This window comes from Nyctereutes procyonoides, unplaced genomic scaffold, assembly GCF_905146905.1.
Source record: "Nyctereutes procyonoides isolate TBG_1078 unplaced genomic scaffold, NYPRO_anot_genome, whole genome shotgun sequence".
Lineage (NCBI taxonomy): Eukaryota > Metazoa > Chordata > Mammalia > Carnivora > Canidae > Nyctereutes > Nyctereutes procyonoides.
In genome coordinates this window covers 9,131,162-9,153,969 of record NW_026575037.1, presented here as the reverse complement: position 1 = coordinate 9,153,969, position 22,808 = coordinate 9,131,162, and the positions used below count along the sequence as shown (strand labels likewise).

Below are 22,808 nucleotides of genomic sequence, written 5' to 3'. Positions count from 1 at the left end.
AACATATTGGGGCACCTGATTGGCTCAGTCAGAAGTGCATGTGACTCTTGATCTCTGGGTCATGAGTTCAAGCCTCATGTTGGGTGTAGGGATTACTAAAAAATAAAAAAAATAATAAATTTCTTCATATATATATATATATACTCATATTTATATACAGAGACAAAAGTACTGTGAAACAAATCTAAGCTAAAGTTCTAAGGATGGGGTCAAGGGAAATAACAGAGGAGAAGAAAATGAATTTTACAGTTTCACAATTAACTTCATCACTTATGTCTTAGCAGTAGTTTAATTAGTAAGAAGTAAGTATAACATTTAAGGCATAATCCCTATTTTTAAGGATTTTACTATAACCCTGTTAATTCTGAACTAACATTTTTCCCAAATAGATTTTGATGCCAGCTGTATATAATTTATAAAGGGTTTTAATAAGTGGGATGAAATTACAACTTCCATGGTAACTATTACATAACTAGGAGTGGAAAAATATTTAAAGGAGTGTCTCTCCCATTTTAATGGGCTTACTAAATTTTAAAGAGTAATTATGAGGTTGTCTTGTTCGTGTAGATGCATTTAAATGTTTTGTGTTCATGTATTTAATGTCATCCCCTTAATGGAGTCTATCAACTTTATCTCCAGGTGATTTTTACCCATTGAGAGAGTTTCCATCTGTGGTTTTGATCTAGAAACCACTATTTTTCAGAGAATCAAAAAAGGACACGTTTACACATCAAAGGATATTCAGGCTTTTTAGACTTCAAATAACAACCATATGCTGTGTTTTTCACGGTGTGTCATGTTGTGCTTTAACGAGTGTGATCTCTTTCGTATTTGGAATTTCTTAAGGCATATCATTGCAAGCAGTAATGGGCTTAAATAAATTCAGTTGTCTTTCATGTTAGACCTCTTGGGGGGATTCCTCAGTACTACATCACAAAATAGAACCTAGATGTTCCTAATTCCCCACTAGGCAGTCCGTTAAATCTTGCTGTGTTCAGGTGTCTGGCCCTCCACAGTGAGAAGAAAGGGCTGGCAAGGTGGTCCAGCAGATGCCAGGGCATCACCATAGGAATTATGGTGAAAAAGATTTGAGTCAAGATCAGAACTTCAAAGAAGCCTCAGAGCCCTTCAGAACAGTACTCATCAAATGGTTATTTTAGGGGCTGATTTTTAACTTGGCAAAGGTTTCTAGTGACTTTTCCCCCCTTGTTTATCTATCATTTCCAATTATACACTGTTGTTAATGGGCCTAACGATAGGAGTAAATGCACCCAAAGCATCCTTTAACTTATGAGATTCCAGAAAAAAGAATCCTTTTGACTGATTTAAATTAAAATTTAAAATATTTTAAAACATTCATGTTTTCCTGATTTTGACAATAATACATCTTCATTATGGAACATGGGGGGCAGGGTGGAGAATACAAGACAATAATAAACATTTAAAATCTTATCAGCCCAAGCTACTGTTTCCATTTCAGCAAAATTTCTTCAAGGGTTTTTTGCCTATGGTTATATATTTAATCTTCTTGAGATTTTTTAAAATTCAAAACCATGGCTAACCACCTTATTGCAAACTCTTTGGAGTTTTTTGTTTTGTTTTTAAGATTTTATTTATATGAGAAAGAGATGAAAGTGGGAGGCAGGGAGGAGAGGCAGGCTCCCCGCTGAGCAGAGAGGAGGACATGGAGCTCCATCCCAGGACCCTGGGATCATGACCCAAGCTGAAGGCGGCCACTCAACAGAATAAGCCACCCAGGCACCCTTATCGCAAACTATTTGTAAACAATTCTTTCCAAGGTTGGTACACTTACATATGTTGAAAATACACTCGCTCAGCAGAAAGATTTAGATGGTTCTTCTTTTTTTTTTTTTTTTTAAGATTTATTTATTCATGATAGAGAGAGAGGCAGAGACACAGGCAGAGGGAGAAGCAGGCTCCATGCAGGGAGCCCGACGCGGGACTCGATCCTGGGACTCCAGGATCGATCGTGCCCTGGGCCAAATGCAGGCACCAAACCGCTGAGCCAGGGATCCCTCCTCTTCTTGGTGTTTTGAAGTTCAATGCAGCTATGAGTTTGGAAATCTGGTGATGGAGAAGATAGTTCTTTCTCCACTTTTTCTTTCCTGCAATTTAAGTGGAGACTAAATCCACTTTGTTAGCTGAGCAATGTAGACTGTACCTTGTTGTAGAGCTTCTTGCCAGGGAAGCTGGCATTCACCTTCTACATGTCCTCATGGTATGAAGTCACTGTCAGGCACAAATCACAGTTCCCAATGGTCTAAGCTACCATATTCACGATGGAGTGTTAGATCCTGTTGTAAGTATCTGGTCCTAAACATGACTGTTCTATCAGTCCAGTTTCTTGGTTACAAACAACACTCTAGCTAATTAATTACAAATTCAAATATGGTTAATAATATTGTTGTAACATTGCTTAGTGACAGATGGTGACTATATTTATTGGTGAGCACTGAGTAATGTATAGAATTGTTGAATTAGTATCTTGTATACCTGCAACTAATATAATGTATGTTAATTATACCTCACCAAAAAAATAAGTAAAATTTAAAAGTCATGTCACATAAAAAAAAGAGAGAGAGAAAAAATTTGGGAATATTCATTCCAGAAAAGGATATCAGTTGTTTGGAGATTTGACATCTGTCCTGATGAAAAGAGCTTAGAACAGATATACACTCAGTATACAGTCCTGATAGAATGGGCCCCACGGGACAGAAATTACAGTTGATGACATTGGTGGAGGAAAAGTGGGGAAGGAAAGAGTAAGATATTTGGTCTCTAACTACCAGAGCTACCTGAAAATGGAATGATTTCAGGAGACAGTGAATTCTTGATCCCCAGTGATGGCCACTTAGCAAGAAGGTTTTAAAGGGGGAAGTGCATTTGCCCTGGGAAAACACCAGGCTCTCTTCAACCCTAATGGTCTATGATTCCATGAATATACTGAGTATCTAGACATGCAGGGAAAACTCCTTCTTCTCCAAAAGTTATGAGTCAAAACACATAGGAAATCATTAAAAGCTTCTTGGTGATATGTAATTAAGTGCCAAAATCAATGTTGTTAACATAATAGCCAATTCAGAGAAATTGATGCTAGGAGCAGAATGATGTGGTCCAATGTGTTGGGTATACAGGAAAAGAAAGAACATCCTTTTTAAAAAAAAAAAGTATTTATTTTTTCATGAGAGACATACAGAGAAAGGCAGAGACATAGGCAGAGGGAGAAGCAGGCTCCTCGCCTGGATCCCAGGATCACGTCCCAAACCAAAGGCAAATGCTCAACCACCCAGGCATCCCAAGAAAGAACATTCTTGATCAGTGATACACAGATATAGAGTAAAATTATTGTAAGCCCCAAAACCTTTTATTTAAAATTTTAAAAGACAACCATCGGTCACAACAGCAATATTCTAGCAAGAAAACTAGAAGGGCAAAATCTGATTACAAGTACTTTGAAAACTGTTATATCCTGAAGATCATATTTTAATAGGAGAAGGAGAGGGGTTAGGAGTATTTACAGATCAGTTACCTTAGAGTTATATGGAATAAATATGGGAGAAATGTGTTAAGATTTATCCTTATTTGTGTGGTAGCAGGGAATAGATTTTCTAGTTAGTTTAACATTTTTTTTTGTTTCATTTCGTTTTACTTCTGAGAAGGCAAAAAAAACCTTCCCTCAAAGTGTTGTTGAGTGGGTGAATGTGTGTTTTAATTATCCCCCTAGGACTGTAACCTTTTCTGAAGACTATGAGTGTTCACTGTAGAAAACTGTGTCCCTTATTGGCATGTTTGTTGTAGAGAATTGTGCTTGTATTTCTGAGGTTATATACTATGTCAGGTAAAATTTTCTCAGTCACCCTGATATAATTAACATGTTGCTTATCACCACTGATCTTGTTATAGTTGATCAAAGCAGTATATAAACAATGTGCATTCTGTTCTGTTGCTAAGATAGGGAGAAAAATCCCTTTTAGACCTTTCTTCTTTACAAGGTTTAAAGTTTTTTTTTAATAATAAATTTATTTTTTATTGGTGTTCAATTTGCAAGGTTTAAAGATTTACAAAATATTTTTCAATAGAAGATTCATTTTCAAAACCAGTGCAAAAATCAAGATTCTTTGAAAGATCAAAGGATTTGAGTTGGAAGTGATCATGTTTCATTCACCCTATGGTGAGTGGGACTAGAACAGCACATAGACGTTGGGGGAAGTATGTGATGGGAACCAATGTTGCCAATGTGTTTATGGTTAACATAGTAGAGGCAAGGGTATGGGTTTTGTTCATAGTACAGGAGTCATTTGAATCCTGGTGAGGTAGGCTGATTGCATTGACAATCAGCCAATTAAATGGCTTCCCTGGACTCATGACCAATGCAATGTGACTTTGCAGCTCTTTCCATCCCTTGAATCTTGGCCAGTCTTGTGACTTGCTTTGGCCAGTAAAGTAAGGAAGAAGGGATGTTGCACCAGTTCTGAGCCCAGGTCTTAAGAAGCTTTTGTTTCTCCTTCTCGCCCTCCTTTTTCTCTCTCTCTCCACCTCCCTCCTTCCTTCTCTCTCTTAACCTTGCTTACATCACACACATAAGCCAAAATTAGCCTGCTGAAGGAAAACAGACCACATGGAGTAGAGCCCTGTTGTCCCAAACACCACTAGGCTAGACTGACATACAGCCAGCCCCAAACATGTTGAGAGAGCCGGCCAAGATTGGAAGAACTATCTCCCTGATGCCTGGCTTGTAGTCTTCTGAGCAATAACAAATGGTTACTGTTTTAAAGCCACTGAGTTTTTTAATGGTTTTATTTGTAGCAATTGCTAAAGGATGCACCTGGCTCAACTAGTTACTAGCTGTGTAATCTTCAGGAAGTTGCTTAACTTCTCTGAATCTCATTTTATTCATCTATGTGTCAATGTCTATTACACATTATCTCTTTTAATCCTCACCGTGGCCTTGTGATGTGGGTACTGTTACTCCCATTTCACAAACTGGTTCTTGTAAAGGTTAAATAATTAGCCCAAGTTCACACAATAAGTTGACAGCCATATAGTTTTCTCATAAAGGACCTCCAAGAAATCAAGTTTATAAGCAAACTTAATAAAGAATTCTAAAATGTGATCTGAAAGATGGAGGGGTTCATTTATATATAAGAATATTTCCCTTAGAATGTGAACTGGTGCAGCCACTCTGGAAAACTGGGTGGAAGTTCCTCAAAGAGTTAAAAATAGATCTGCCCTACGACCCAGCAATTGCACTGTTGGGGATTTACCCCAAAGATACAGATGCAGTGAAATGCCGGGACACCTGCACCCCGATGTTTTTAGCAGCAATGTCCACAATAGCCAAACTGTGGAAGGAGCCTCAGTGTTCATCGAAAGATGAATGGATAAAGAAGATGTGGTCTATGTATACAATGGAATATTACTCAGCCATTAGAAATGACAAATACCCACCATTTGCTCCGACGTGGATGGAACTGGAGGGTATTATGCTGAGTGAAATAAGTCAATCAGAGAAGGACAAACATTATATGGTCTCATTCATTTGGGGACTATAAAAAATAGTGAAAGGGAATAAAGGGGAAAGGAGAAAAGAATGAGTGGGAAATATCAGAAAGGGAGACAGAACATGAGAGACTCCTAACTCTGGGAGGCGAACTAGGGGTGATGGAAGGGGAGGTGGGCGGGGGGTGGGGGTGACTGGGTGCCAGGCACTGAGGGAGGCACTTGATGGGATGAGCACTGGGTGTTATTCTATATGTTGGCAAATTGAACACCAATAAAAATAAATTTATAAAAAAACATATTTCCCTTAAGTTGAGTAACAGAAATGTTCAGTTCAGAAAAGATAACCCACAGTCTGAATGCAGCTAGGATGTGAGTTTGCAACTCTGTTCTCAGGGCCTGGCGGAGTCCACAGCACATTAGTAGATATCAACAAATATTTTTTTGAAAAAATTAGCCCATGAAGGAATCCTGATGGTGCCTGGAAAATATCATTTATTCTAAGACCTGAATAAAAAATGTAAGGGTTCAATGCTTGAAGCCTCTGACAGATAGAAATGAAAGTACCTTCCTTTATCCCCACATGATCTCCTCAAACCAATGTACAAAAAAACTGTCCCCCACATGATTCAGGAAGCTGCACAGAATGCAGGGGCAGGGAGGGAGGGGGGGTTAAGTATTATTATCAAAAACCACCCCTCAGCTTCCAAATCACTTGAGTATCTTGTAGAAATTCCCCAACACATAAATCCACTTTCCTACCCCAACAGTTCCACCTAGAATTGCTATAGACAGAGAGGTCTCACCACTACATGTGTGTATCCTTTTGTATAGAGACCAGAGGGAGAAAATTGATCCGTGAATTTGGATTCCATAAATTAAACCACAATGGATCTGCAGAAGGTCTGGATCAGCATCCAGAGGACTCAAGATTCCTGAAGAGTGTGTAGAGGTTGGTATAAAGAGGTCTTGAAAAAAGTTTTCTTCAGAGTATCTGTAGGCAACTAGAGATTGGGTTTTAGTCCATGACAGAGAAGAAGTAAAAGAGGCTGTATAGGGCAGCCCGGGTGGCTCAGCGGTTTAGTGCCACCTTTGGCCCAGGGCATGGTCCTGGACACCCAGGATCGAGTCCCACGTTAGGCTCCTGGCATGGAGCCTGCTTCTCCCTCTGCCTGTGTTTGTCTCTGCCTCTCTCTCTCTTTCTGTATGTCTCTCATAAATAAATAAATACAATCTTTAAAAAAAAGATGCAGTATATAAAGGGCAGGCTCAATAGGTTCAAAACCAAATCTGAAATTTCTTGAGTAGACTCTTTAGTTGCCCTTCATTTGTGCTGCCAGAATGCTCCCTCCTCTACTTGCAGAACCACCATTGCTTCTCAGTATTCCTGACTGGACTAAGTTCCCTAAAAGCAGGGACCACTGCTTCTTTCCTGTTCCTTGCCCAGCCTCAAGAGGAAGGATTGCCAGAAGGCAGGTGCTGTCCACGAATTTCTTGGACATTTGCTCATATTTCACAGATTTGCGTGAAATTCAAGGGTAAACTTATTAACTTTTTACCGTGTTGACCTCATAGGGATATCAGGAAAAACCAGTGGAAGCACCTGTTCTGAAAGCTAGGAATGGTTTATACCAGCTAGCTTGATTTGGGGGCAGCTTGGTTCTGATGCTGTCTCCCAGAGGGACAGGTGTGCCCAAACACTTGATGAAATCCCATTACTAAAACAGAACTATCTCAGTGGGCTGAGGGTAAGTAGTTACCAGCTTCCCAGACCATTATGCTGTGCTAGGCAATTATCAGCTATCTCTCCACTTGTCTCCTACTTCTGGGATTGGTGATATTCATTCATTCAACATTTATTGAGCACTTTCTGTATACAATTATGTACACTCTGTTAGGGACACAAAGATTGAAGATGGTGGCACAGAGAAGGTAGATGGCCGCAGTAAAGTGAGAGAAAACCACCAGAAGTGGGCAAGTAAATTCAGGTGACAGTTTAGCAAAGTGTTATGGGGCAGAGGGGAAGGATTTGTCCAGACTTATCCTGACTCTTGTGAGAATTGGCCAGATTGAGAAAGGAGGATCAGAAGTTCTCAGGGGAATACTGTGGCCAAGACTGAGAGGTGTTAAGTAGGAGCAGCTCCAAGCATGGTTGACAGAAGAGCTTTATTTACTTGACTCCACCCAAGATGTCCATTAGTTCTCCCAAATCACACCAAATAAACGTATAATCTAAGATAAAACTATGCAGAAGACATTTCAAATCAATGAAATCTCCAATTGGAATTGGAACTGCCAATTCCAATCTGATCCTTGGCCCTAAATAGAGGTCCTGGAGAAGCCACTCTGGGAATGATTCTTGCATATTGGGAATTTGGAATGGAAGCAGAGGGAGTAGAAAAAGTCTTTGTCGCACCCAATTAGACTTGATTTCTCCAATATTTCTTCTTTCCTGGCTAGAGCTGTTGGCATAGATAGAGTTAAAACTCTTAGAGACAAGTTTTATGCCAAACAAGGAAGCAAATACCCATTCTGGGCCCTCCCTGGCCATGTTTACCATGAGAATTTGAGTTTGCTGATGTCTGGGACCATATACACGCTGTTTATCTCTGCTTCTCCAGTACCCACTAGAGTGCCTGCACATAATAGATACACAATCTTTTTTTTTTTTTTTTAATGAATGAATTCCTGGGGGAATGAGCAACTATAGATTTTGGTGAGTAAATACTATTTTATTTATGATCATAGAAAGAATGAATATTTTGCTTAATGTTATCCATTGAGAATATATTTGTTTGAAAAGTAGTTCAATTACGTCAAGAGTAATTGCCCGTTATTATAGACTTATTCCAATTCCTAGAGAAATGAGCATAATTTTCAAAGCATAATTATATCTGACATTAAGTGACTTCTCTGTGGACTCTTTCTTGAAAACAGAAAATTCGAAGTCCCATGATGCAGCAACAGTGACTCACCTTTCCATCTGAGGGCCGTTCCTCCCAGTTCAAGTATGATGTTTGCTTAAAAGATGAAACCACCCCCATTCTAAGTAAATAATGACATTTGGACAACTCTTCAAGGATGAACATTTTATTGGAATATAGGCATTTGGCAGAGTAAATATGTGGTTACAAAGTGCTTTAAGTTTATTTGCTTTATATAGTGACCAGAAAAACCCATCCACAGTGTAGATTTTTTCTTGAAGTGGCAGACTTCAGAAGGCAAGTCCCCAAACCCGCTTATTTATTAGTAGAGTATGAAGACATATGTACCCAACTTTTTTTTACCTAGTGAACCTGTATTGTTTTTAATACAGGTTTTTATTTTTATTGTTTTTAATTTAAATTGCTATGCAGCATATAGAGTTTAGCACTTTTTAAAAGAATGAAAATCACTCATCTGGGAGAACTGTGAACCCCTTGGAAACCAGGGACTCTAATCTGGAGGGTTACAAAACCAGACTTGAGAATCTTTGCAATAAAATGTAGAAGATAAGGCCTAGAGACCTGTGGTTTTTCACAGGTCCTCTTTCTAAAAGCTTTCTAAAAGCTTTTGGACAGATGGGAATCTTATCCTTGTGGTTTCCAAAATGCCTTTTTTTTTTTTTTAAAGAGAGAGTTTTCTCTGCATAATTCAAGGCACCGCTGTCTCCACTCTAAGCGGCAAAGGGAAAAAGATGACAAGCTGATTTTTTTTTTTTCAAGGAAAATATTCTCCTTGTAAAAGGTCAATAGTAACAGAACTCATTTAAAGTCATGGAATTTTTCCCAAAAACCATGTCCTAAGGTTTTATGCATTTCTAATAGATTTGCCCGGAGGAGAGATCCCCAGAGCACCACGCTGGAAGCTTTTCAGGCTGCTCATTTAAATTACAATAACCTTGCTCTAACCTGGAAACCACTGAAGCAACACATACAAGTCTATTAAAAACAAGACAAGCTCATAGTAATCTGAAGTTACTCCATTCTACATGTTAAAATGAATAAGGGATATTTTTAATGAACTTTAGTTTCCTGCTCCATCACCAAATGGAACAATCATCCTGCTTAGTCTACTGAACTTGTCTTTTGTGAAATAAGTACAGAAACATTCTTTGTGTTCTCAAGTCTACCCTACCACTTAGTTCTCAGTACCCTCTAGCCTACAAGATGGGCACTGATTTTCATCCATCCAAAGCAGATGTACTTTCTTTTAGGGTTGGAAAAATCTCTTGGTTTTCCAAGGGGTCCAAGAAGCCGTGAGGTGAGCAAAGGAAGGAAGCTAGGAAGCTCCAGCATGGGCTGGGCCTGGGCTGGGACCTCCTTACTCACTGACAATTCTCCTGGAGAGAAGGGCCGTGCTTGGTGGGGCTGGGCATTACGCCCTTGGCTCCCGGCCTTACTGGGCAGCGCATCCGACCATCTGGCTGTCTGCCTCGTGGACTCTGGACTTGACCGGAGGAAAGACTCCCCAAGGGCAGAAAGCCCAGTTAAAAACGTCTCCCTGCCTGACAGCGAGCCCCAAATCAGCCCAGCACAGAGTGTGGTGGATGTTCAGGGCTCACATTTCTTGAGCAGCTCAACGCTTGCCAGTTCTTAGGCTAGGCACTAGGGATATGACAGGGACTGGAGAAGGCAGGGAGCCATTATGCAAGGCTGTGTACCTCTAGCAGGAATGGTGTGTACACCATTAATAAACCCCAATTTCTGTCCTCGAAGAGAGGGGTCCCAGGAGAGACGGCCAGTAAACATAATTTCAGTACCCTGCGCTAAATGCAAGGATATGAGTGAGCACTGGGTACTGCGGGGACCTGAGAGGAGTAGCCTCCACCCTCTCTCTCTCTATAAGGAGACCCTGCATAGATGTGAAGATCTAAACACTCTAGGAGAAGTGAAAACAATTCAATATGAGACTATGATGATACTGATTATTCTTCATTCTTTATCACCTGGAAATTCTTCATGGGGAGGTGGACAGAGAAATATTTTAATTCCTGGTGAAAAAGTTAAACCATGGGACAAAGTCTCTAAACAACTGACATAAACTTGCTGCTGCTGATCACAGTAAGCTTTTAGGACAGTATGTTGGGATCTAACATTAATATTTGTGGAAGGAAATGTCAAGAGGTAGTATCTGAGACTGGAGCTTTTAGGAAATGAAGGATAATAGAACCTATGTTTTTAATCTCCTGCAAGTAAGTCCTTTAACATAAACATTTATTGGTCAGGATCCATTGAGAAGTATCTGTGTCTCTTTCCATTGAAGTGTAAGTTCCAGGAGGGAGGAACAGAGTCGTTTTCACTACAGTATCTCTAGCACCTGGGACATAATAGGGACTCAGTTAACTTGCTGAATGTCCAGACAAATGATTTCCGCTTTGGGTGATGTCTTTGGAACTTGATGCTGTACATCTTGGCTTTTCTCTTTCTTGTCCTTCCTTCATTCCTTCCTTGCTTCCTTCCTTTCCCATTTATTCACTTTCTTCCTCTTCTGGGAATGAACCAGGACTGCTTCAATGGATAGAAAGTTATGATGGTTTGAAAATTGACATGTTTTTCTTTTAATTCCCATAGGTCTTTTAATTTGTGCCAAAGCACCTTACCTATTCCTCCTCCTCCTCCTCCTCTTCTTCTTCTTCTTTTTTTTTGTTGTTGTTGCTGTTGTCACTATGCCTAGCACAGCACACGGCATACGGTAGCTACTCAAATAATGCTTGCTTAATTGGTAGTCTTTTATGCTTAAGAATTAGCTAAGGGCCCCCTGCACAGTCTAAGGCTAATTTGGGATGCTTTCAGGCTTAAACATGCCAAGGAAATTTTCTTGCCTCCTCTGAATTTCCCCAAAAGGTGATTAATTAATAAGAATCAACACAATTAATTAACAAGAAATTAATAGTAGAATCAGTAACAAGCTCAGACAGTCCCACAGACCACAACTTTCCTCTGATTGTGTTCAGCGTCACCCTGCGTGCTCTCAGGCGTAATCTCTCAGGGTCTATGGGGCTGCCCACAGCAGGGTGATCGGTGTTCACCACCCTTTCCGGTGGCCTGACTGTGGATGAATGCTGAGTCTTTCAGAGACAGTGAAGTTGCTTGAGTGGATGGTGAAGCTTGATTTACAATAAACATTTGCATTCTTACCAAAAATTACAAAGCCTTGAAGGACATTAGAGGAAGATGTGCAGTGTATTGGAAACTGGGCTTCTACTGTTTTCTTCATCTTTGCTGGAACACAACTGCCCCCTTAGACATCCACAGCTGCCTCTCACCCTAAACACTTCCCACTAAAATGCTAAAGCGGTAATTCAGGGTAGAACACTTCAATCCCACAGAGGTCTGCCTCACTATGCATGCTCTGTGTGCATTTCCTCTGGTTTCATGACACACGTTAAGGAAGTACTTATTTATTTATTTCTTTTTTGGTAACAACTTGTGTGCAATCCCTAAGCATACCCATAACTATTAACCTTTGGCTGAGTTTGTACAAAGAAATACTTAAGCCAAATTGTCCCTTTCACTCTTCGGAGGGCTGCTCTGGGGTACTCTCCCCCAAATCTGGTGAACCTACCAGATCTATGTTTGGAGCATTCTCTACCACCCACTGGCACTCATGAACACCGGCAGCCTTAATCTCCTCTGTCTTCACACTGGTAGTAGCCTGGGTCATGCTGCTGGTTTCTCCCAGGGTTTCTTCCACAGAAACTGGGCTCTCACTGGGGCAGGTGTGGTGAGCACCGGAAGTGCAATCTTCCTGTGGCCTGGCCTCATCCTCCACAACAGACGCAGCCCCTCTTCCATCCTGGGCATCCAGGCTGGAAGACCTCCCCCGGATCTCCCCCTCAGTGGGCTCCCCAGCCTCTGCTTGCTGCTCTGTGGGGTCTGGGCTGCTGGCACCAGGGGTGAGCCCTTCACAGGCCAGCTCGGCCCCCAGAAATCCCCCCAACTCCTCCCTGCTGGCCTCCGCCTCCGGAGGGGGAGGATGGGCCTCCCTCCCACTGATCTCACTTTCTTCACAGCTGTCCTGAATCTCCCCCTCAGTGGGCTCCCCAGCCTCTGCTTGCTGCTCTGTGGGGTCTGGGCTGCTGGCACCAGGGGTGAGCCCTTCACAGGCCAGTTCGGCCCCCAGAAATCCCCCCAACTCCTCCCTGCTGGCCTCCGCCTCCGGAGGGGGAGGATGGGCCTCCCTCCCACTGATCTCACTTTCTTCACAGCTGTCCTGACTGGAGGCAGCTGCTTGATTGGCCTCTGCGTAGGTTGGGGTTGTTTCCTCTAATTTTTCCATTTCTTGGGGAGCGAGGGTCTCTTCATTTGTATCTTCTTCAATCTCGAGGGTGGAAGATTCCACTGGCACTTCAATGGTCACCGTCAACAAATTTCTGAGCTCCTTTAAGGAACTCGATGCAGAGCTGGATTCTGGCTTTTCGTGGGTGGGTTCTCCGTCCTTAGGAGCCCCTCCAAACTCCAGCTCTGACGAGTGTGTGCCCAGGGCTCCTGCTGTGTCCTCTGCAGTCACGAGATCTACAAGAGGGCCATCCATGCCTGAAATAATCATCTGTCCGGTCCCACCTGGGGGAGGGGTGGGGACAGGGAAAGAAAGGCTTTCTTCTTTGGCCAACGGACTAGAGACCCCAGGCTGCTTCTTTTCCCCTGACTCCTGGAATACTTCGTTACTTAGCGTTTCACTATCTGAAACTCCTGGCAGAAGGGCCGAGGCTCTCCTGGCAGGGCTGGCCTGATTTGACCCTGCAGAGGTTTTGATATCAGTTAAACTGGACACACTTTCGCTGGGCAAGGCCATATTGTCTTCAAATAAGTTGTGTTTCTTCAGGATAGCAGCTTCCTTTATCACTGAGAGAGACCAGAAAGCAAAACATGACATTAACACTCTGCCCTGGCCACCCTGGATTTTCTGACTTTATCCAGAAGCCAAACTCCCTTCTCCCAGCTTTTCGGCCATCCAAATTTCTCAATTTCAAGTTCCTGCTTATATCCACCCTCTTCCAGACCATCAGGTCCCTGATGACCAAAGCCCACAGACCCATTCTGAACTCTGGACCTCTGTAGTGTTCATTCATTCATCCCTTTGCTCATTCATTTATTCAAACTGAACATCAACTGAGGGACAGACTCTGAGAATCCAAAGATGAATCAAATATGGTTTTTGCTTTCAAGGAGCTCGCAACCTATACTAATATCATCTGTATCATTCATAGAGGCCCCACTGCAGAGGCAGGTCGGTCTGGCGTTTCTCGGCTTCTCACAGGACAGTCCTGAATGTGTAATGGGTACTCAGTATTGAACACAGAGAGAGCTCTATAGACCTGTCATGTCTGGAATGAAGACCTATATGCATCCAGCTCAGTCTTAGAGGCCTTGAGGGGACTAAAACCAACAATAATGATTATAGCAGCTGACATTTTTGATCATAGACCCCTACTAGAGCTCTGCAGGTTGTACAGTGCCCAACAGTGTCATATCCAAGAGCATGTATCATTCATATCAGAGATGGCACAGATTTGTGTATTCAGCATAATTTTCTAGCAACTAGCAGTAGAGCATCTTGCACTGATAAAATCGGTATGTCACGGCAATTTTTGACAGAGAACAGCCAGTGTTTGGAGAAGGGGAGCCTTTTCCTAATTGGCTCAAAGGTGCCATGATGGACTGGCAACAGGCTGGAGTGAGCCCTTCCCATCAGACACTGCGCTGACATCTTTACATTTCCTATCTCCTTGGATTAGCTACTGGGGCTTGTGTTTGGCCAGTTTTCCTTGTGGAGGGATTTTTTTTGTGATACTAACACCTTCCCCATGGAGACCAGCTACGTTTCAGGCCTACGGTTTGAGGGAATGGCCCTAACCAGCATATTTCTATCAGAGTTGTCCTGTCCACAGTCTCATCACAAGCCTGATTCCACAGGACAGGGGGTGCTAGAGTCCCAAGAAGACTCACGGGGTACTGCGTGGGCACCCTGTGTCTGCTTCTGCCCCGCCGACAGGATGTGAGGCATGTGCTGAGGGAGCAGCTGACAACCCTTGCTCCCGGAATCGCCTCCTCCTGCCTCAGGGAGGGGCTGTGAGTCTGCGGCTAAAAGCACCTGTTCTTCTTTGTTCTGTCTGGAGCAGCTGGAGGAAGACAGCTGTTCATGAGACCGTCTAGCCTTAATCTCCCTAAACCTCAGTTTTCTGTGAAAAATGAAGCCTGAAATCTCTTTCTCGCAGAGTTCTTACTGGTATTCAAAGAAGGAGTATCTACTGGGCCGGCACAGTGTGTGCCAGATTAGGACTCTCCATCAAAGCTGGTAGTCCTCTCTCTTCCCTCTCCTTTCTTCTCTGTCTCCCCAACAAACCAGTAGCCATTTCCTCTTCCCCTTCCATCCTATTGAGGAACCTAGCCGGCCTCACTGGGTCCCCTGTACCTGAAGTTCCCTCAGCCCCAAGTAAATCTTCCTCACCTTTCAGAGTTTCATCAAGGAGGCTCTGATGTAAAATCTCCTCATAGACATTTTCAACATGAATCATATTGGTGTGATCTGCAAAAATGAACTGTTCATATTTCTGGAGCTCCTGGAGTGAGGAGAGAGGAAGACAGAGGACGAGGCATGAGATGCCAGTTTGCAGACGAGGTACAGGGAGCCTCCCACTGATGATGCCCTCCTTGCAGTGTGGGGCACTCAGCCACTGGTCATTCCCTTCCCTTCCCCAGGCACGAGGCACTGTTTCCCGTACTTGGCACACGCTCTGTGTACTTCAGGGGTGTAGACAACACAGATTTTAAGCATCTCAAGGCCCTGTCTGTGGGTCAGTGGGTCTCAAGGCCCTCCTTTTTTTTTCTGTCACAACCAAAATGTTTCCTTCTTCCTTTTTTTTTTTCTTTTAAACTCCAATAGTATTTTACCAAAGTATAAGTTACCTTGGTAAACATACACATTTTACAAGTATATCTCAGTGGTTTTAAATATATAACTATACCCATGTTAACTGTAACCCAGATCAAGATAGAGACTATTTCCAGCACCCTGTGACTTTTTCTTGACTACACCCCCAAACAAGAGGTAAGCACTACTCTGGTATCTGTCACAACAGATTCGTTTTTCTAATTTTTTTTTTTTTTGAGACAGAGAGAGAACATAAGGGGGGTTAGGGAGAGGGAGAGAATCTTAATTAAGCAGGTTCCACACCCAGCAATGAGCCTAACACAGGGCTCAATCTAACAACTCTGAGGTCATGACCTGAGCCGAAATCAAGAGTTGGATGCTAAAAAAAAAAAAAAAAAAAAGAGTTGGATGCTTTACAGACTGAGCCACCCAGGTGTCCCTAGTTTTTCTGATTTTTGAACTTTACATAAATCAAATCATATATTCTTGTGTGTTTGGTTTTGAGATTCATCTGTGTTGCTACATGTATCATCATTAGCTTGTTCCCTTTTATTGATAAAAGGCATTCATTAGATGGATAAACTTAAATTTTTTAGCTATCCTCCTTATTGAGGGTGTTGAGGTTTTCTCTTTTTTTAAATTAAAAAAAATTTTTTTAGATTTTCTCTTTTTTTTTTTTTAAAGAAGTAACCTCTTAATTTTTTTTTAATTTTTTTTTTTATTTTTTTTTTATTTATGATAGGCACACAGTGAGAGAGAGAGAGGCAGAGACACAGGCAGAGGGAGAAGCAGGCTCCATGCACCGGGAGCCTGACGTGGGATTCGATCCCGGGTCTCCAGGATCGCGCCCTGGGCCAAAGGCAGGCGCTAAACCGCTGCGCCACCCAGGGATCCCATGATTTTCTCATTTTTTTAACTGTTACGAATACAATTGCTACAAACATTCTTGTGCATGATTTTTTTTTTATCTTAAGTATATGCCTAGAAGTGAAATTGCTGGCTCCTGGATTAGATGTTTGTTTAACTTTATTAGAGGGACCCTTTTCACAGATATGGAGAATCTCTAGTCAAGGACTCTTCAGGAACATTCTCCTCTTTCCCTCCAACTGGTCCTGACACTCATTGATTCCCTCTAAGACAACCCAGGCAGGATGTGAAATCTTTGAAAACTTTCTGCTCTCCAAGAGTTTCCAGATGGCTTGAGGTCAGGGTAGGGATCAAAATGTACCAAGTCACATGCCAGTGATTGGTATTCAAAGGGGCCCAAGAGCCAGGGCCTTAGTAGTGGGATTTGATGCCTTTTGCCTAAAGGGACAGGATCTTCAGCATGTGATCAGAAGCCACCACATGCAGACAACTCAGTGTTAGGAGTTGGGGGTCTATAGTCCTGGACCAGATCACAGCAGGCAATAATGGGGTCCTTTTATATCCACCCTAGAGCAAAGCCAGAGGATTGAAAAGACATGAGCTTCCATGACCCTGAGAACATCTGTGAGGCAGGACTGACACACAAAACAGAACTGTGTGGAAAGAGCACTGCCCAGGAGGCTGGACACTGCCCTGGATTTGCTGTGGGACCCAGGCAAGCCATGGCACTGATCCCTGCCTCTCTCTTCCTCTGCAAAGCAAGGGGCACAGACTCATGTCTGCAACACCCGTTCATCTCCCTAGGTGGTCTCCCACTCTCTATTCCCCTGATTCATGCTTCAGGACTAGGCAAAAACATGACTCTGGGAAGTCCTCCCTGACCCCATAAGCAGAGCTGGGCACCTGGCTCAGCACTCTGGTTGTCCCTCTTTCCCATAGGCTACCGCTGTGTTCATCACATGGCACACTATATGCCTGTCCTTGCCTGTCCCCTGCCTTTAGGCTATAAACTCTGGCACAGCAGGGATGTTGGCCTGGCAAGGTGCCTGGATCACATGTGATATATAGTCAATACATGTTTGCTGAATAAACAGGAGACCTTTAAAATTTCGAACAGCTAGGGATGCCTGAGTGGCATAGTAGGTTAAACATCTGACTCTTGGTTTCAGCTCAGGTCATGATCTCAGGGTTGTGAGACTGAGACCTACGTCAGGCTCTGCACTCAGCATGGAGTCTGCTTAGGATTCTCTCTCTCAAAAAAAAAAAAAGATTCTCTCTCTCTCTCTCTGCCTCTCCTCCCTGCTTGCAACTCTCTCTCTCCCAAAATAAGTGTGTGGAAAGGAACAGTATCTATGGATGTTTATATTATTGTGACATGTCCAGCTTGGTAACATAGGTCTTCTATATTGAACTGACTGAACTGTGTGTGACATATGTTTAATTCTTGGAGCAATTTAATTGGAACCACACTAAGGGTAGGTTTGGGGGAACCAGAAATTTTTTTATACCTCCCCAGGCAATTTTAATGTGCAGCTTGGATGGAGCACCACAGATCTAGGAAGCTATGATTTAAAGAACCAAAGGAAACATACTTTAGTCAAATAAAGAATCCTTCAGCAAAGCAGATAATCCGCTAATTTATCCATTCTGTAAATCCAGATTTTAAGAAATCTCTTGGCACTGAAATAATACCCTTCATTACTAAAAACTTGGGGTCTCAGTTTCTTTGGAAACCAATCTCAATTGATTAAAAATCACAAGAGTATTTTATAGATTGGGTACAACTCTGCTGATGTTTGGAAAAAGGGAACAGAAAAGAAAGGGGAGACTTTCTTTGTCCTCTTCTGGGAGGAGGTAGCTCTGGCGCCCTCAGATTGCCTTTTGGATTGAAAAAGAAAAACAGTCTAAAGTAGAATGTCTGTGTGCAGACACATCCAGAGGTGGACTAAGTCACCCTTTAGGTGTCTAAACATTTCCATCCACACATGGCCAAAGGACATCCATATAGACAGACTCTTCATTCCTGTGGCTTGGTTAAATTCCCAGAAGTAAATGCCCAGTACTAAATATGCCAAGACTCTAAAGAAAAAAGCATTTATAGAATATAAAAATAACCAAAGACATTTCTGCAGTAAAATAACTCATGCTAAGGATTTTAACGTTCTAATTCTTGGAGACCCTCTCAGCTGCCCAAAAGCCCTTTTTCAATCCTCAAAAGCTCTTTATGATTTGCTCCAAGAGGGAGAAGGCACTGACAATGTCCAGGCTCATAGATTATTTCTGAAACGTAGAAATAGTAGTGGTATATACCACTCACTGAATACACACCATGTTATCAATGACTATGAGCTGAGTTCAAACTCTGGTCCTCACCAGCTCTGTGACTTTGGGCCTATGACTCAATCTTCAGGTTTTCTCATTCCTACAATGAGAATATAAATAGTACTTCCTCCTAAAGTTGTCGTGTGAATTATTGAGATAATCCATACAAAGTGTTTAACATAGTGCCTAACACATGGTAAGCACTTGTCAAATAATAATTCTAATGTCATCTTAAGAAAGGTGCTGCAAAATAAATCGTCTCCATTTCCCAGAAGATGGAATCTAGGCCAAGATAGAGGAAAAGTGACTGCCCAAGGCACCAGAGCCAATACACAGAGAAACTAGGACTTGAACTCAGGTCTTGTATATTATATGTGCTGCCAAAGCGAGCACTGAACCCAGGTCTTGAACCAACCTCCGGAGGTGGCTCACCTATGGCTCTGCTCTGCAGTCCAATGCACACCTTCATAAACATGGCTGTCATTGGTAGCAGCTTTAAATGGTTTCAGTTTCATTGATTTCACCAAATAAACATTGAAAGAAAAAATATTCTTCTGTGATCATGTTACTTAAGGTCTTTTCCTGGATGTAGTGGTCAAGTTTCAGAGGACACGTGGTACCCATGAGCCATACTATGATGAGGAGCACCTGGTATCATCGGGTGCTCTATGACAACCCTTCATTTGGCTCAAAGTCAGATCTCTACCTTTGAGATTTTGTCTAGTCTGGGGGTTGATAAATCTGAACGCTGCTTGCTTTTGTAAATAAAGTTTTATTGGAACACAGAAGCACTCATTGTTATATGTTGTCTATGTTTGCTCTTGCACCTAGCAGAGTAGTTGGAACAAAAACAGTAGGACCCAAAACATTTATTCTCTGACCATTTGCAGAAAAAGTTTGCTGACCCCTCCCTGGTCTAGTCAGCTGTTTGGAAGCACATCATAGCCAAAGAATTTGCTTGAACTTCACAGCAATAAAAGCAGGCTCTCAGGAGTAACCAAGCCCCTTACTGGTTTGCACGTGGATGCCAGTGCCTTCTGCACGGTGGGAAGTGTGATTTGAACCAGTGCCTCTTGAAATATCCTCTTCCGGATGGTGCTGCTGTCATAATCATATTGCTGTCAATACAGAGATAGAAACATATGCTAAATAGCAACATTACAATCTGTTATCTTTTGCTTAAACAAAAATGCAGTCACTCACTTGTCTCCCTTTTCCCCCTATTTCTGAGGACGCTTATGGTATTTCCAAGGTCTCAAAGATCTTACTATGCAATTCTCTTATACTTTGGGAGGAGGGTATGACTATGAGTGACCCATCTTACTCTCCCCTCTTACAGATAGAGAAACTGAGGCAAGATCAAAACAATAAATTTTGCATCAAAAAGAAGTTGGGGGTGAGTTTGTATGTCATCACCCCCATCCTGGGTGGGTCCATAGGAACCAAGATCATCTACTCCTTTCACTCTACATCCAAAAAAGCAGGATCGGTGGATTGTAATGATTTCCACAAAGGAAGAGAGCGTCTGGCATATAGCTACCTTAACACCATGGCGTGCTAACCAAGGAAGTTTAGAATCCAGACCAAGAAAGATGATGATTCACTGTTCTGCATGGAATATTCAAACCTAGAGGCCAGAGTTTGGTTTTAGATGACACTTTAAGAAGATCACAGACAAAAAAAAAAAAAAAAAAAAAAAAAGGAAGATCACAGACAAACTAGAACACAGTCATGGGTATGTGAGCGGAATTGTCAGACCAAATAAAGAATGGTTAATGGCACTAAGGCATTTATACTGGAGATAACAACCATGGGTGAAATTATAGCTCCATTCAAACAACCAAAGGCCACTCTGTGGAAGAAGGACATAAACAGGGAGAACAGAACTAGAATTACCAACAATGACAAGTTTTTTTGCAGTTAAAAGTGTCCGGAGAAGAAATGGACTGTCCAGGGGGGTATAAAGCATCTTGACACTGGAGGTGATACTGTTATTGACACTCTTTTCTTTCCAACTGCAAGTTCATTATTACTTGTGTTCCATAATAAATATTGCTTTTAATCTCAGTGATTTGGTTGCCATTGTTTCCTACTGCTTATGAGGTATTAAGATTGGGTCTAAAATTCAGGGACCGCCCCCTAGGCTCTGTGGGACTTTGATCTTCTGCTCCAAGGCATGTTTAGGGGAATAGGTGGTAAGAAATTGGTGGACTAAGTTTAAGAATTGTTTTGGCTGTAGGCTCACCATTGACGAGCCTGCTGAGCTTCAGTAAGTCACGTTAGCTCGTAGTGAGTCAGTTTCCTCATCTCTATAACAGAGACATATTCTAATTGTCTCACAAGTCCTTGTGAGGATCAAACGAAACAGGATAGGTTACAAACAAAAAAGCTTTAAACATAGACCATATGTGTGCAAGCTGCTATTATTAAAACCATTTTGCTGTATACTTAAGCAGTAAGCACATTAAAAACACGTTCGTATGGCAGGTGCCTTTTTTTGTTTTTTGGAGTATTTCCTTTGCCAGGAGATTTGGATTTTTCTAAAAAATGTTGGCTAATTTAAATGGGTTTTACTACATTGTAAACTCTTTGAAGAAGGAAGCTATGCTGCGCCTGATTTTACATTTTTGTGTAATATCTATCACGGCGCTTTGCTTATAGTGGACAGTCAATAGATATCAAGTGCGGTTGCTCTGAATATAAGCCAGGACAGGGCACTTCTCGCGGATGGACCAGGATCCTGAGGACCTGAGGTCCCTAAAGTTGCCACTAGATGGCAGGACAGGCACGAAAGTCCTGGAGGGAAAGAGGGCAGGATTACAAACGGGGTGTGAAAGACAGAGCTTGGTATTTTCCACTTAACAAAAGAAGCAAGGGGGGGGGGGTCACACTGTTGTTTTACACTTCCCACAAATGAGAGGATGGTTTTACCTTTAAGACTCGGAGCTTAACCTTCTCAATGGCGACTGCAGTTTTAGAGGTCTCTCCTTGGAGGTGTGGGGAAAGCAACTGCTCGAAAGTGAATACTGCATTCTCCATTAGCTAGAAACCAAAAACAACACGGAAGGGCACCAGGTCAGAGGCTGGGGTCTCTACCCCAGAGCAGGAGCAGGGAGGGGATGACCATCATGGTCCCTTCAGGCACTACTCTGGGGCCACCCAGGGCAACAGATCTTCATCCCCCTACCTGGCTTGGGAAATAGATAGGCACTTGGCCACAGTGGGACCAATAAGAGTCTGGGAAATAAAACACATGCTCACACACGTGTGTCAGTGTGCATACATGTATTTTCTTCCTCCTCTCGCCTTCATGCTCTGAGCTGGGAGGCCCATGGCGGCCATGGGATTGAGAATACCATCCTCTCCCATGGCCAACCCCTTCCTCCAGTCTCTGGTACCTGCAGCCTGGGCTTGACATACTGAGGTGGGAGGCTTCCCTAGTTATTTTTTGCTGCTCTAATGCTGTACTTCCACTTTTCTGTGGTTGCAAAGCACTCCAGCACACGTCTCTGCACTTTCCAGCCTATCACCATCTCACTTCTCTTCCTTTCTCTGCCAGTCTGGAAGGGAGGCAGGGTCAGGGGTTGGTGGGCTGATATGCTCAAAGGGTAGGAAACGGAAATGATTCAGATTTCTTATTCTCTGCACTTGTACCTGTATCGGTTTCACCAAGGTTCGGTATTACCAAAGGGACTTCTGTTAAACTGTTGCCCAATTTTGTTCCCGGTCCATCTTTAATCCTTCACAATTCAAAGGCTAGATAATAAGGTGTATCACTTAACCCGTCCTGTAGCTTGTAAGGAACAAATGTTCCTTTCTTCCCCAAGCCTGTGATCCCAAAGCATGAACACACAGCTTTGTCACAGCACTCTCAACACTGTAGTAACCTGATCTAAGCATCTCTCCTGGAAGTGGGTTCTGGCACTGTGCCCAGCCCTTTAGTATGCTTCCCCAGAACACCCCTGAAATAGAATTGTGTTCTGAGGGCTCCAGCGATCACACCTTTCTTCATTTAGAAAGCACCGTACTATGGAAAGAATTTATGCTTGTTCCTAGAGAAAAAGTTCCTTGGGGTGGGGAGGGGAATCTATCAAGTAGACCCAAGAAATCCAAATATGAAGCCATGATTGATTGGTTGATTTCCTCTTAACCAGGTTCGGGAATTAGTGTAGGCTACTAGTTCTCCATTCTGGCTACCTATTAGATGTAGTGGGAATGGGAGTGAGGGAATTAGTGGGAGTGGG

General features: G+C 42.5%; 1 protein-coding gene across 6 annotated transcripts in view; it reads right to left on the bottom strand.

The window, feature by feature from the left end:
* Positions 1-8,594: 8,594 nt before the first annotated feature.
* Positions 8,595-22,808, bottom strand: part of NIBAN1 (niban apoptosis regulator 1) — a 215,386-nt gene continuing 201,172 nt past the window's right edge. For all 6 annotated transcript variants that reach the window (XM_055319224.1, XM_055319225.1, XM_055319226.1 and 3 more), the window contains 4 exons: positions 21,496-21,606; positions 19,575-19,682; positions 14,953-15,064; positions 8,595-13,346 (listed from right to left, as the gene is read on the bottom strand). In XM_055319224.1, the coding sequence (XP_055175199.1) occupies positions 12,013-13,346; positions 14,953-15,064; positions 19,575-19,682; positions 21,496-21,606 (1,665 nt within the window). In that variant the 3' untranslated portion in view covers positions 8,595-12,012. The remainder of the gene's footprint in view (positions 13,347-14,952; positions 15,065-19,574; positions 19,683-21,495; positions 21,607-22,808) is intronic.